Genomic DNA, 14,855 nt, shown 5'->3' on the forward strand with positions numbered 1-14,855 from the left:
GTCACGGATTGCTTTTGTCCCGGAAACTGTGTCACTCTCCTGTTTGAGGCTCGATTGCGATGGCTCATCTTCGCCAAGGCCGCGATGATGGCGACATACGTAGTCGACGAGAGGACTAATGTTCTTGGCGTGTAGAAGGTCCTGCCATAGCCACTGAGTAACGACACGGCGCTGACGCGCCCTGTTGCCCAACTTGCTCGTCATTGTTCGACAAAGTCTTGGCGGTACCATTACCGTGATTTATCTCGGTAGAGCTTGAGCCAGTTGACGGCCTGTTTTGCCAGACACAATGGTTCCCTGTCCGATTTGCGTTGATGAAACAACTCTAAAACCTAATCGTTGCGGAGCCCGGGGTGTAGTGGCTAGGTGTCAGGGATCACAGGTGGCAGTGCTTGTTCTCGAAGCTTATACGGCATCCGCTCTGCCGAGTGCTAGCCGGAGCAGGGATCCAGGCACGACACACTCACTAGTTGGCCCCGTGGTAAGCCATCGTCGATAAGGTTTGCGGGGCCATCAAGTCCTGGGGCGCCGCCATGCTCCTCGATCGCGCTCATTCGGTGGACGCATCCTTTAGGCATTTCTCCGCTCAACGCATCCAGCCATACACACTGTAGAGACCGCGTGGCGGCAACCCTCAATCTGAGTCCCCATTTGACAAGTCTTTTGCTCTGTGTGAACTTAATTAATATATTTGATGCCCGTTGGCCCCTGTCGGGTGAGCCATCATCGCCATCCGGGTTGCCCTGATGCTGGCTTGCGCAACCAGTAATAATGATCGCTGTCCACGTCACTCTCCATGCCCCGTCCATACAAGGATGGAATGGTATTTGGCACTAGTCCGGGTCTCACGGTATTTCAGGCTTCCTTAGGCTGTAGATCACGACCTCCAAATGATCCCTGATCAGCTGAACCCACCAGAATAGAAAGCAATGACAACTCCGAGTCCCGCTCTCTTTGATTTATGGATCCTGCAGTGGGCGCTGCTGGTGAGTCTCGACCACGCCAGCAAGCTAAACAAGGTCGGTCCGGGATGCTCACGTTCGCATGCTCATCGAAATGCGCGTAGTCTTGTCCTGGCGCTCTCTGTGTGGCACGAAACTCAGATTACTTGTCCATAACCGCCGCTTCCTGACAACGGGGCAGATTGGAGGCAACTAAGCAGGTCCTGTCCCGTGGGCAGGTCCGCAGGCGCTCCTTCGGTCGTCTAGATGAAACGTTTGCTTGCCCGAGGCCATTGTACTCTGGTAGTCTTCATGAGAGCTTTGCAATGGTGCCACGGTACTCTATGATGATGCCGGACGAGACGCAGGCTTTGGAGCCAAAACTTGAAAGACAATGATGCTGACAAGTCCTGTCGTTCAATCGACATGACGTCAATACCCAGGTTGGAGGGCGCGGCAGAGGACTACTTCAATGGAATGACCACATCCTAGAGGGTACGATCTCATTTTGCACCCCTCGTGGCAGGCGAGGAGCACTGGAGAGCTGTGTGGGAGTGAAGGCATGATCCGAGCCTGCTGCGCTGCAGTCGCTGATGCCCGCGCTACGCTGATGTACGCAAGGAAGGCCTTGCAACAGAGAGAAATCGCCATGTGCCAGAGAGAGCTGGCTTGGCAATGAGATGCCAGCAACTCTCTGACTTTCGGCAAGAACACTGTCAGTCCATTTACTATCTGTGGCTGGAACACTTCTGCAGAACTGTCGTGGGAGTAGCTACGATGTTGACATGTCAAGACTACGGGCCTGCGCCACGATACCTAGGCCACGCATCCCTCGACGCGCGCTTTTGTTGATTGACCGGACAGAACTTGCACCATTGGAGTATGCACCAGCTCCAGACAGCAAGCTCCTGAAGCGACCTTGCCCCGTTCAATCGGGATAATTGGTTCGCCCAAGGCGCATCGAGCGGGCAAGAAAACTGTGTTCGTGGCGTACGTCCATTTTCGATCCGATAATGTACCGAAACAAGTGCTCAAGTGTCCGACACATCAGCCACTGTCTCTACGTGCGGCTTCAATCGTGATGGGGGGCAGCTGCAGGATAAATACGCAGATTTGGTGGTCGAACAGGGGTATATTCCAGGGGGCGGCCCCACGGTCCAACGTCTCTCCGGGTGGCGTTTCTTAGCTCCATGCTAAGCTCCCTTGGGCGTTGCTTGTCCCCGAGGAATCAATGCACCTGATGGCGTATCTGTGCCACCGCGGCCAGCCAGGCTAGATAGCCACGCGGACAAAGCGCCGGTGGCTTTAGGGGAAACGAGCGTCTACAGAATGCCGACCGCGTGCTATTATGGACTTTGTTGTGCTTCCCCATCGACCCCTGGATCTGTCGCCTGTGTCTGCACTTTAAATCCCCGCCCCGCTCCTTACTCCTCCCCCTGGGTCACCATTCTCCAATCCCATCCATTTCCTGCATCATCACCATCCCCCCTTGGCTGGAAACGCAAGGCTCGGCCTCACTCCAGCACCGACAATCTGGCTACTTCAAAGATCCTCACCGGCGCGGCCCTTATCCTCGTCCTTGGCGTCTCCGTCTCACAGCTATCGTCCACCATGGGTCCGACATTAAGCGTCTCGACCAAGATCGAGATCCAGGCCTCTCCAGCAGTCGTGCGCGCCGCGGTACGTCTTTCTCATCAATGTGCACCTCGGCCGATGCTGACAACCCTCTATACAGTTCATGAACTGGCCCCGCTACTCGCAATGGCACCCCAACCCAAATTGGAACCTGCAGGCCGCGGAGAAGGACAAACAACCGCTCGACCTCAAGGAAGGCGATGCGCTGAACGTCAGCATGGACGGCAAGGCCCACAGTCCCGTCGTCGTGGTGAGTCATGGCTCTCTTCGTGCAGCGTCTCGCAAAGCAAACCCAGAACTGACCAGATTGCCTCTATGATCTCGAACAGGAGAACTCCGCCGCAGCATTCAAATGGAAGGGCTCGCTGTTTGGCCTGGGCAGCGGCGTGCACCAGTTCCACTTCAAGCCAAGCGAGGAGAACCCTGGAGCCACGACCTTTGTGCAGGGCGAGGACTTTGAGGGCGTTGTAATCACGCTATCATCCCCGTGGTGGAAGGGACGGACCTTTGACATGAGTCCCTGGGACAAGTTCAACGCGTGCCTGAAGGCCGAGGCTGAGAAGAATGCCAGCGCGGCGAACTAAGCGGGTTGGTGCCTCTACAATGTAGTGCTCGACAGATGAATAATCTTGACTGCGCTCCCCACGATCAAGCACCTGGAATGCTTGCACCAGGCTTGCACATACGTGAATGTAGGAAACCCTGATCAGCGTCTGCCGATCAAGCCGGCTTGACCTTGACAGACTCTGGCGAGTCTCCCGCGACCAGCCTCCCATCAGGAAGCTTCACCTCGGTCTTGCGGACCGACCGCAGCACAAACAGATACGCTAGATCGCACAGAATACTGAACCCACTCATGAATATGGCCAACGGGCTCAGCCAGAACCCGTGCGCCTCCGGCCAGTACCACCACAGCAGGCCTGGAGCGAGCTGCATCCCAAACAAGGATCCAACGAAGCGGACGAACCTGGAGACGGCGAGGGAAGCGTCAGGGGCAGACCTCAAGACAAAAGACAGAGCCGAGGCACTACTCACCAGATCAGATATCCCGTCCCTCCCGAGTGCCCACGGGCAACCAACTGCGCGAGACTCGCCGCGCTGAAGACATCCTGGGCGAGACCGGCCGACCAGAAGCTCAGCTCGGTCGTGTCGAGTCCTTCGCGCCCTCTCCAGAACTTGCCGGCCTTGTTGACGCCGGCGCTCACGCCATACTTGCCCGCGACAACAGCACGGGCGACGAGACCCGGCCGGGCAAAGAACGTAAGCACAAAGGCCGCCTGCCCGACACATCCGACGAGGACCATGCCGTATAGCACCCAGCCCAGATGCCTCGCGACCCACCTCCCACCGCCAGTGCTCTCCCGCCAGTCGTCGCCGGCGTGCTTCAAGAGGCTGTACACGATCAGCCCGTCCAGCGCCAGCCACGTCGCGAAGCCGACCCGCTCGAGCAGCGTGTCCGCCACCACGAAGGCATAGGCAATCTCCCAGGAGACGTTGAGCGCCAGGCCGAGAAGCGGGACGCCGCTGGACTTGGTGGTGCGGCTGCGCAGGAACATGAGGATGTAGGTGATGTCCCAGCACACGACGCCCGCGCCAAGCAGGGCGGTCTGCACCGGGATGAGCCACGAGGGCGCGGTCGCGGGAGGGACATCCGAGGATCCCATTGTCGAGGGCGGGATGGTTGCTGGACTTTGGAAGCGAGGGTGGGCTGATCTTTGTACTGTATCCTAGGGTGAGCGCAGTCGAGGAGTCTGGAGTTGAGATGACCCAGGAGGTGCGCTGTGCCGTCTTTAAGAGATGACGTTCCTTACGAGAGAGGGGAGCCCCGATAGCCAAGGCTGAATTGAAACTTCTTGGAGGATATGGGCTCCTGGCAGGGGGTGAGCACCACCTCACTCTCGTACGGCTGACAGGATTGCCAAGGCAAGATTCGCACTCATGCCCCTGAGCCGGAAGTGTCGCCTTTTGTGGGTCGCCTCTCTCATGATTGAGCGAGGAGGTTCGTTCCGCCGTCAATATGCAGATACGGAGCTAGGCAGGGTTACGTCAGCACGAGCACACTATCGATCGATCCAGATCTTTGGGAAGGATCTGGGGACGTCGTGATGTGAGTATCAGATCGGACGACCAGCGAAATGATTGTCGAGCTACGCAGGTCGGTGTGGTGGTGGAATTGGTTTGGTTCTGCCATGATCGTAGTGCAATACAGAACTGCCACCCATCAAAACGCAGAGAGCATGACGATCCTTCACATTGACACTGTCGGGGTGTCTACAATCAACATGATGCAGAAATGATTTCCAGTGCGTGAAACGTCAAAAATAGTCGGGTATCGTGCCCTGGGCTGTGGTTACTGTTGAGTGACTGGAACTGTCTGCAGAGATGAACATCTTGAACCGCTGGGACGGCCAAGGAGAACCCTCAAGTATGGCCATGTTGTAATCATGGACACTGTCGACTTATTGGTTGCAGAACGAGGCCAGCACGACAAGCATCATCGTGACTTCATGACCAGAACGTCCAGATAATGACTCTTAGCCACAGAAATGTGCCGAGTGGCCTGCCGTTGCTGCCTCGTGAGATCTCGGAGTCTCTGCCCCAGTCAGCCGTTCAAGGCACGACAGTGACGAGTGGTGTTGTTCCATACACCTAACATTCCTCCGTGGCCTCGCTCAGCTCCAGCACAAGGTGATTGTCAGATGAGGCATGGACTGCCAGCGAGGCATTAAACAATGCCAGCCAGATGTGGTACGGAGACCATATAAGACACGCACGCGGCCGCGCTTTGCAGCCAGAGATGGGACAGATATTACACCCTCTAAGAAAGATCCATTGATACCGTCGACGTCTTTGGCAACAAGCCCTCTACCTTCCCACCGCCGACAACCAAAGACCAACATCAATCAGCAAGCAACACACCACGAAAACGGCCATGTGCCACTACAAGACAACCCAGTTCCAGTGCCCGAGCTGCGGCAGGCCCATGACGATGAACCGCGAGGCAGTCCCCTGCATCCTGGCGCGGGACACCAACCTCTTCCAAGCCTGCGGCCTAGAGCAGCTACAGGAAGAGCACGTGTACCAGAACAGCTCGACCGCGTGCACCGGATGTGCGCGCCGCCGCGCAAACGAGCCAGACCACCCCGACAGTATCCGCGACCGGCACCGAGAGCGGGAGCAGCAGCGCCAGTTCGAGGAGCTCATAAACCACGCCCACCGGGCCGGGTGGGAGCACGGGAGCCCGGAGGCCCAGGCGGCTCAGCGGCAGGCAGAGCAGGAGGAGCGGCGGCGGGCGCAGCACCTGCGGTACCTCCGCCAGATGCGTCGCGATCACGAGAGTAATTCGAAACGTAGAAGTCGGCGGGGATGAGACATTGCTGGAGGGGGGAACGGAGTGGGTGTCGAGCATAGACATTGACACATGGGTAGTGCGCTTGTGTCCTCTGGTTAAGCGTTTGGTTTTCATGGATTAGGAGATACAGCACCAGGGTTTTGCATGCGACAGTCTAGATTAAAGCCCAGACACACTTTAGAAATGCGAAGTTTTCACCCAGACATTGATCATGCAAAAGTGCAAGTTCCAGAGAGCTCAGGGGTATACGAGAGACAGGCCGGGTAGGCCATGCCTCCAAGTATCATTGTATGGTATCTTAAGCTACGGCAAGAACAGGAATCATATTACTAGTCCTTATGGCATGAGTTTCATGAGCCATGTCGCATCGGAGAGAGACTGGTGAATGCAGGCCGAGCAGGTCATCGAGTCACCAAGACGTTTGTCAGACAAAACACCCGCCGAGACCAGATCCTGCCCCGCCCTGCAAGCAACATCCGTCCCATCTCTAGATCTTCTTCTCGTCAATGGACACGGGATCAGCAGCAGGGGTGGCCTGGATGGCGGGCTTCTTCTCGTCAATGGCGGCAGGCAGCTCGTGGTCCGAGTCCGAGTCGGTCTTGTCGGCGGGCTTCATGTCGTCAAAGTCGGTGTTGATGATGAAGTCCTGGTTGTCGAGGTGCCTGAAGGTGAACCAGAAGGCGACGGTGACGATGGCACCGGCAATGGTCGGGGCAGCGAAGACCCAGGGGAGGTAAGGGTCACCAATGGCGGCCGAGGTGGCGAGGGAGATGATGGCGGCAATGGCGGACATGAAGAGGTTGATGGAGGCGACGAGGCCCTTCATGTTCTTGGGGGACTGGGTGTAGGCGATGCCGTAGGCGGTGACGTTGATGAAGATCTCCGAGATGGCGGTGATGATGGTCGGGATGGCGTAGAGACCAATGTGCACGGTCGAGAAGCCCTCGTCGCCGAGCGGGCCCTCGGTGCAGGAGCTGGCCTGGTTGCCGCAGGGCGAGCTCTGGTAGACCTGGTGGGACAGGACCGAGTAGGCAATCGAGCCGAGGGTGCACATGGCGAAGCCAAAGGTCATGCGGGAGATGGGGCCGAAGCGGATGCCGGCACGGCGGAGAGCTGGGTAGATGAGGTGGTTCATGATGGGGACGGCGACGACGATGGAGACGGGGTTCAGGTTGTCGAGCAGGTCGTTGGGCATGCCGTGGGCAGCCATGCCGGCGGTGAGGGTGTTGCCCGCAGCACCGATGCCGCCGTCGTTGAGCTGGATGATGGGCTGGAAGAGGAAGATACCGCAGGCCTGGAACGTGCGGCGGACGTCGTTGACAAACTCGTCGTCGTAGGTGTACTCCTTCTGAGAGCCGGCGGCGCGGCGGACAGAGGGCTTGCCGATCTCCCAGAAGCCCTTGCGGCCAATGTGGCTCATGCCACCGTTGGCAAAGATGTCGCCGAGCACGCGGAAGACGTTGCTCAGGTCAGAGCCACCGGCGGGCTGCTTGACGATGCGGGACTGTGAAGGAAGATGTCAGCTGGAGGCCACTGTCTCGAAGTAAACAAGGGAACACTCACGTTGAGGTACCACAGAAGGGGAGGAAGCATGAGGTACACGATGGTGGGGATCAGGTAGGCGGCCCAGTAGCCGACCAGCTTGGCAAGGTAACTGGTCGGGATTCCGAAGCAGGCGCCGACGTTGATGAGAAGGTAGAACCACAGCATGACGGAGGCGATGGACTCCTCGGGGTCGACGACGACCTTCTCGCCGTTCTTGTCCTTGATGACGTGGGGGATCTTGTGGGGCGACTGGTCCATGAGGGTGGGCGAGATGTTGGGCTTGAACTGGGCGGCACCGATGGCGAGCATGTACAGCGACAAGGCAAAGGGGCCGATGGCGTTGCCGGAGGTGAGCACGGAGGGGATCGCAGAGATGATCATGATGATGTGGGCAACACCGCAGATGCCGACACCCCAGCAGATCATCTTGAAGCGGCCGTACTTGGCATCGGCGAGCCAGCCGAAGAAGACGGGCAGGGCGTAGGCGAGGAACTTGAAGGCCTCGGTCCTGAGGTAGAAAGTGTCGGGTTAGTCGTCGGGTTCTCATTAGTTACGAAAGAGCATCTCGACTTACATGGCAGTGGCAATCTGAGGGCCCCTTCCGAGCGCACCGGGGTTGTAGGCGGTGCCGGGAGGGGTGGCACCAGTGGTCGATCCGGGCGGGAGAGGGGAGCGGATGAACTGCTTGTAGACCTGGTAGCAGCCGTAGTAACTGGCACGCTCGGCGAACTCGACGGCGCAGAGCCAGTAGCACGAGGCAGGCATCTTTCCGGCCACACGGCGCAGCGTGCGCTTCTCCTCCTCGGTGGCGACAATGAGGCCGTGGAAGGTCTCGCGGCCGGCAAACTCATCGTCAATGTCAGCCGGGGTGATCTTGGCGTTGTCAATGGCGCGGCCGACAGTCTCGTCGTACGAGGCGCGGCGGTCAGCACCGACATCGCCAACGCCGGCGGCGACCGTGCCGAGGGTGCCCTGGGTATCTATGAAGAGGCGGGCCGTGTTAGTCAAGGCTTGAGGGGCTTTGTGCAATGTCTTCACTGTGGAGGGTGCGTACCGGCAAGAGTAGTCATCTTGGCAGAGTAGAGGGGGAGACGGTGCCGTTACACTACAGGTGTTGGACCTCGCTCTCACTGGCGACTGGAGAAGCGAGAGAGGGTTCAGCGCGACGAGACAGAGGGCGGCGCCGGCACCTTGATATATTATCAGTTACGGCGAGGGGGCGACGCGCACATGGATCGAGTGAGGGTTCCATCACCCCCTGCCCCCTGGTGCAATCGTCCGAAGGCAAAGACGTCCCCTTTGATAGTCAAGGATGTTGGTCCATATCGCGACAGCATGTGTCCCACACCACGCCCTAGGTCCTGTCGCGATCCTTGGCTCCGAGGGGACAAGACTTCTGCGCAACAATTCCCCCTATCTCCGGGGGGGCGAGTAGGGCTGCCGCTCATGGTCAGCTCCCACTCCGGACGAAGGACTGCCGTGCCATTGGCGAGACGGGCGAGGTCGAGGCGCCTCCGCGACGTTCCCGGTCCTGGCAGGAGGACCGGGATGTGGTTGTCGTTTCTAGAAAGCCTTCTTGGCGCGGGCCCCATGTTACCAGACGTCTAGTTCGACCTTCCCGATTTGTCTTTCTGCTCGGGTCGGGCCCGTTGACTAGCGCCGCCTGGCTGCGTGGAAGCAAGAGTTGCCAAGCGAGTTGAGCCGCCGACTTGGGCAGCTTGACCGGCCTTGTCGCTCTTGGGGATGTGTGGCAAGAGCAATGGCACTGAGGTTGTTATCTCGAGAGCCCTTGGCGGGCGGGGGTTGTGTAGTCGCCAAGGGAGGCCAAGACGCTCGGATGGGGAATACGGCCGAGCGTGTTGGCCGCTCGCCTCGGCCCGCCAAGACCCCAAGAGATAACGCTGGCCGGGCCCCGGTTGGCCGCATATCCGGTCAGGCCTCGTCTTGCTCGCACGGCATGCATGTGGTTGTCTGGTTGTCTGCCGGGTATAAACCTCGGGCGACTTGGGCTCCTCTGGGCGGGTTCCTGTGGCGGTCTCTTCTGGTGGCAGGGCCTGGTGTAGCGAGAGAGGAGGGCCCGGCACTTGGCAGGCCCACGAACCTTATTCAAACGTGCACAGCACGCGGGCTCAGCTGACTCAAGACGCCGGTGCTGCTGGATCTCCTTGGCCGCTGGGCGTTGCCCGAAAGACAATGGCCCTTCTCTCCATGTCTCGCGACAAGCATGCCTTGCCAACATTGAAGGCCCTCCAGTCCTTGCACTCTAGTCCTGGCGAGGATCTGGGTGACGCACGGGGACAGACCGCGGGGCGAGGGAGCACACAAGAGTCTTGGTATGCTGGGCCAAGGGCTTGGGCCCCGCTAGGATAAGACCCCCAAGCGCCTATCGCAAGCTGGGCCAAGATGTTCGCGCCTCCTGGTGGCGGAGGGAAGCAACGGGCACAAGCCCTTGGCATAATCTTCTGTCCCGCCCAGTACACTGCGTCTTGCGCCTTTGGGAAGGAGCCCTTTTACTAATATCTTCTAGCGACGAGGTCGCGTGATGTGTGCCGGCAACAGCAAGCTTGCCGCCCGCACGCAATCAGTAAGTGGGATGATCATGGATCGGGCGGCCCGGGCAATCACCCCCAAAGCACCGGCGAGGACCGGGTCAATGCCGCATCGTCCGTCTATCAATCTGTACGCTGTGGTTGGTCGCTGCGAGTCGCAAGAGCAGTGATAAGCCAGGGGTTGGCGGTGGCCCTGAGGAGGTTGACATGATCAACGGGGCAGGATCCATCACCACAGGCTCTGAGCTCGCACGTCACGTCACGACCTGGCCTGGCAGCCAGCCTCGATTCAGGCATGAAAGTTTGCCAGGCCTCAGTCCAGCCTCGGGTCCAGCCCTTTTCGAGGCGAAACAGCCTTCGGCCGACTCGCCCCCTCGGTCACATTCTGCGACTCAGTATTCCCAGCCCTGTGGGTATCACAACATGACCTGACTCTCTCCAAACCATATCTGCGGGTCTGACCAGGGGTAGAAAGTCCCCCATCCCGGCGCCAAACTCCACTCACCAACGGCGGTAGACCCCTGGCTCGCCCTGCTCTATACGTAGTAGGAAGAACGTAGCACGGACTATTCCCAAGGGTGGCTTGATGTTGACGAGAATAAGTGGAGTGGCCCGGGCATGACTAAGGCCAACACTCGTGGTGTCCATCTGCGCAGCCCGCGCAAATGGTGGCAATTTTTGTGGCCGCTTAAGGCTCAGGGGCACCAGAATCGATCCTGCCGCCGCTGCTTGGCGGCTCTGCAGCACCACATCATGCACTTGGATGCGCAACGTTTCTGCGGAGGGATTCTCGCATGACACCGATCTCACTGCGACCATGTCTCCAAGGTTGCAAGATTCCTGCCGTTACCGCCAGTCTGGTCCTCGGTGCCGTTCCCGAGGCCTTATCAGGGCGATGCAAATGCAGTTGGATCAGCGGCCAGGATGATGGGCCTTGACCACATGGGTAGACTTCAAGACGCGCCGCCTAATGGTAGTGAGTAGACAACGGACTGAACCTGGGAAGCGAGACGCCTAGGAAGACAGAACGTGCACTCATTCCGGCCAGGCAAACCGAATAAGCTTGCAAGTCTCACCTTGGCACCTTGACCGCATTGAGTTATCTCCGGATGCTCCGATTACCAGGATCCAAGGCTAGTTGCCATCCATTGGTGTATTCAAGACTGCAGCACCTCTACTGTCCAGAGATATCAAAGGACCCAGCCAATGAGCTTCCTGGCTCTTCTGTGAAACCGCGGACAGGTCATGACAGTATTCAGGGTGTAGTGCGGCGCATTGAGGATGCGATGACTGTTTTTCGAGCTCTTCAAGCTACTTCTTGTATCCAAAGCCTGTCTGCACCGAAGAGGACAACCCTTGCCATCAGCCCTACGTCCCCGCCTTGACAGATTGGCGGCATAGACATGGTTGACGCCGGTGGCTAGTAAGTAGGCGGCAGATTGAACATCTGAAACGAAGATTCATATTTGGAGCGATTTCGCTATACTATCTATTCTCAATAAGTAGTAAGGGCCCAGCCCGTTGGCGTTTCCTCATCACCGTCCTCGATAACGTCTGGCTCACGCGGGGCTCTGTCCTTCCCGTTGTGCTGCGGCCATATGCGTTCATAATTCAAGACACTGCAGGCTCGTTCCGGAAGCCGTTATTCAACCACCCATATGTGGCGGAGCTGGCTTATGGCATGAAGTGGCCCCTTTTGCAACCAGACAACCAGATAATGCACACCGAGATGCAATATCTCGCAATGTCCCAAGCTCTTCGCCTTGCAACGATGGCCTCTCCACACGTTGCAATTGGTGTGGCTTTGCGTTCACAGAGCCCAATGAAAGACCAATCATTCCGCAGCGCGTTCCTCGGGCACACACAGCGGTGATCGTCTCCGGTGGGGGTGGGCCGAACCCCGGACTCAGCTCCGTCCCGATGGGGGTGCGGGACACGCGGAGAAAGACAAGAGGGCTATGATGTGGCGCTACTTGGCATCACACAGCTCGGCAGTCCGCACCGATGGGGGCCTTCCATCCAACGACAGCGCAGGCCCGCAGCTTGCCGCTCCTTGGCCGGAGGATGGATGATGCGTCGTCACTCTGCAGACGCGAAGTCGGTCCCGGCTAAAATCGACGGGCGTGTCACCGCATAAGCTTCACAATGTTGCAGGTTAGGACTATGCCGTCATCGGAGAGGAGAAGATCGCTGCCCCACGCGGCTTAATCCTCTTGGTGCCTTATTGAACTTCCTCTGATAAAATTGCAGCGTCCATTTCAGCATCGAATTGCAGTTCAGCAACTCGTGACTTCTTCCTCAAAGTGCCTACTCTGCGTATGAACAGACACGGCGCAGCACGCCAAGATGTTTGCCAAAGACGAAAACACGCTCATTTTCCGCTACGACGCAGAGCAGCTCTGGGTCCAGCCATGGGGCCCGCACGCGCTCCGCATCCGGGCAACAAAGACGGCCTCGATGCCCGCGGAGGACTGGGCGCTCACCGAGACCCTGCCCCCGACGTCCACCGCCGACACCAAGATTGAAATCACCGCCGAGCAGGCCACGCTGACACACGGCAGCATCAAGGCTTGCATATCTCGCCTGGGAAAGCTTTCCGTGTACAAGGACGGGGGGAAGACGGTCATCCTGGAAGAGTACTGCCGCAACCGGCGAGATGTGCTCGATCCGAACTGCAGCGCCCTCGAGATCGAGGCCCGCGAGTTCAAGCCGATCATAGGGGCGGACAACTACCACCTGACAATGCGCTTCCAGAGCCTCGGCAGCAATGACGTCACGGACGACCAGGAGTACAGCGAGGAGAGGATCTACGGCCTCGGGCAGTACCAGCAGCCCATCCTCAATGTCAAGGGGCAAGACGTCGAGCTCGCCCAGCGCAACAGCCAGGCCTCGGTGCCCTTCTACGTCTCCTCCAAAGGCTACGGCTTCCTCTGGAACAACCCTGCCGTCGGGCGCGCTGTGTTCGGCAAGAACATCACCACGTTCGAGGCCTATAGCACGCGCGTGCTGGACTATTGGATCGTGGCGGGAGACACGCCCGCTGACATTGTGCACCGCTACGCCGACGTCACGGGCAAAGTGCCCATGATGCCGGAGTACGGGCTGGGATTCTGGCAGTGCAAGCTGCGGTACCAGAGCCAGGAGGAGCTGCTGGGGATCGCGCGGGAATACAAGAAGAGGGAGATCCCGCTGGATGTGATTGTGGTGGATTTCTTCCACTGGGAGAAGCAGGGGAACTGGTCCTTTGATAAGACGTATTGGCCTGATCCAGGTTCGTTTCCTTTCTACTGCTATCTATCCTAGAGATACTGACTGACCGCGACCACCACAGACGCCATGGTCGCCGAGCTCAAATCCATGGACATCGAGCTCATGGTCAGCATCTGGCCGACCGTCGAGCACGGCTCCGTCAACTACGCCGAGATGCTCGAGAAGGGGTACCTGATCCGCACGGAGCGCGGCCTGCGCGCGGCCATGGACTTCCAGGCGACCACGACGCACATCGACGTGACGAACCCGGGCGCCCGCAAGTTCCTCTGGGACACCGCCAACAAGAACTACTTTTCCAAGGGCATCAAGACTTTCTGGCTTGACGAGGCGGAGCCCGAGTACTCAGTGTACGACCTTGACGCGTACCGCTACCACCTCGGCCCGAATCTGGCAGTCGGCAACATCTACCCGCGCGAGTACGCGCGGGCGTTTTATGAGGGGCAGACGGCCGCGGGCCAGACCAACGTGGTCAACCTCCTGCGGTGCGCGTGGGCGGGCTCGCAGCGCTACGGCGCGCTGGTGTGGAGCGGCGACATTGCGTCCTCCTGGGGCAGTTTCCGGAACCAGCTCGCCGCGGGGCTGAGCATGGGCATGTGCGGTATCCCGTGGTGGACGACGGACATTGGTGGTTTCCACGGCGGGGACCCCAGGGACGAAGGGTTCCGGGAGCTGTTTGTGCGGTGGTTCCAGGTACGTCTTGCCCCGTGATATCGGAGACCTGGACTGACAAGCGACTGTAGTGGGGTGCCTTTTGTCCCGTCATGAGGCTCCACGGTGACCGCGAGCCGAGACAGCCGCAGCAAGGGACGACTGGCGGCGCGACGTGCTGCTCTGGCGCGCCGAACGAGGTGTGGTCCTACGGCGAGGAGGTGTACAAGATTTGCGTCCGGTACATCAAGGTCCGCGAGCAGCTGCGGGAGTACACTCGGGGGCTGATGAGGGAGGCGCACGAGAAGGGCTCGCCGGTGATCAGGCCGCTCTTCTACGAGTTCCCGGCGGACAGCACGAGCTGGCGGGTGGAGACGCAGTACATGTTTGGCAGCAAGTACCTCGTCTGTCCGGTCCTGAAACCCGGCCTGGGGGCGATGCAGGTGTACTTGCCTCCGCTCGAGGGTGGTGCTCAGTGGACGGCATTCGGGGGGAAGGAGAGCTTCGATGGCGGGCAGCTGATCAATGTCGGGTGTACGATTGAAGAGATGCCCGTGTTCGAGAGGAAGGTCTAGTTTGTTATTCCTTGCACTTGGTCTACTCGAAGCGTAGGGTATATTGAAACGCTGCTTATTTTGGTTAGACATTTACAGACCTTCATTTTGTGTAGCCTGATAGCATGCCATTCATGCCTGTGCACGTCTCTCTCGATATAGGCAGGGTGTGGATACACGGGCAAAGTAGGTCACAAGTTGAGTAGGATTACTGCACCTGAATCACTCGATAATAGCTGGTGGGCTTGAGCAGGCTTCTGGGGTATTGTGATGCCTTGCCTCCAGCACATTCTACCGGGATGATTAATTGATTAGATGTTGTGACTTAAGAACTATCCTTCTGATCTAGACAGCTTGAAGC

The 14,855-nt window shown here is 58.7% G+C and overlaps 4 protein-coding genes across 4 annotated transcripts; 2 read left to right on the plus strand and 2 right to left on the minus strand.

The window, feature by feature from the left end:
• Positions 1–2,552: 2,552 nt before the first annotated feature.
• B0I36DRAFT_366928 (uncharacterized protein) lies at positions 2,553–3,160 on the plus strand (the record flags this gene model as incomplete). The annotated part of the gene is made up of 3 exons (XM_046159379.1): positions 2,553–2,621; positions 2,677–2,826; positions 2,906–3,160. The coding sequence occupies 3 exons, from the start codon at positions 2,553–2,555 to the stop codon at positions 3,158–3,160; spliced, it is 474 nt and encodes a 157-aa protein (XP_046008580.1).
• Positions 3,161–3,296: 136 nt separating this feature from the next.
• B0I36DRAFT_251341 (uncharacterized protein) lies at positions 3,297–4,240 on the minus strand (the record flags this gene model as incomplete). Its single annotated transcript, XM_046150607.1, has 2 exons — positions 3,297–3,543; positions 3,612–4,240. The coding sequence occupies 2 exons, from the start codon at positions 4,238–4,240 to the stop codon at positions 3,297–3,299; spliced, it is 876 nt and encodes a 291-aa protein (XP_046008581.1).
• Positions 4,241–6,168: 1,928 nt separating this feature from the next.
• Positions 6,169–9,712, minus strand: B0I36DRAFT_424664 (uncharacterized protein; the record flags this gene model as incomplete). The annotated part of the gene is made up of 4 exons (XM_046162291.1): positions 6,169–7,432; positions 7,492–7,981; positions 8,048–8,319; positions 9,575–9,712. The coding sequence occupies 4 exons, from the start codon at positions 9,710–9,712 to the stop codon at positions 6,416–6,418; spliced, it is 1,917 nt and encodes a 638-aa protein (XP_046008582.1). The 3' UTR covers positions 6,169–6,415.
• A 2,656-nt stretch (positions 9,713–12,368) lies between these two features.
• Positions 12,369–14,515, plus strand: B0I36DRAFT_366932 (glycoside hydrolase family 31 protein; the record flags this gene model as incomplete). The annotated part of the gene is made up of 3 exons (XM_046159380.1): positions 12,369–13,293; positions 13,354–13,982; positions 14,033–14,515. The coding sequence occupies 3 exons, from the start codon at positions 12,369–12,371 to the stop codon at positions 14,513–14,515; spliced, it is 2,037 nt and encodes a 678-aa protein (XP_046008583.1).
• Between the last annotated feature and the right edge of the window lie 340 nt (positions 14,516–14,855).

This window comes from Microdochium trichocladiopsis, assembly GCF_020744255.1.
Source record: "Microdochium trichocladiopsis strain MPI-CAGE-CH-0230 chromosome Unknown B0I36scaffold_9, whole genome shotgun sequence".
Classification (NCBI taxonomy): domain Eukaryota; kingdom Fungi; phylum Ascomycota; class Sordariomycetes; order Xylariales; family Microdochiaceae; genus Microdochium; species Microdochium trichocladiopsis.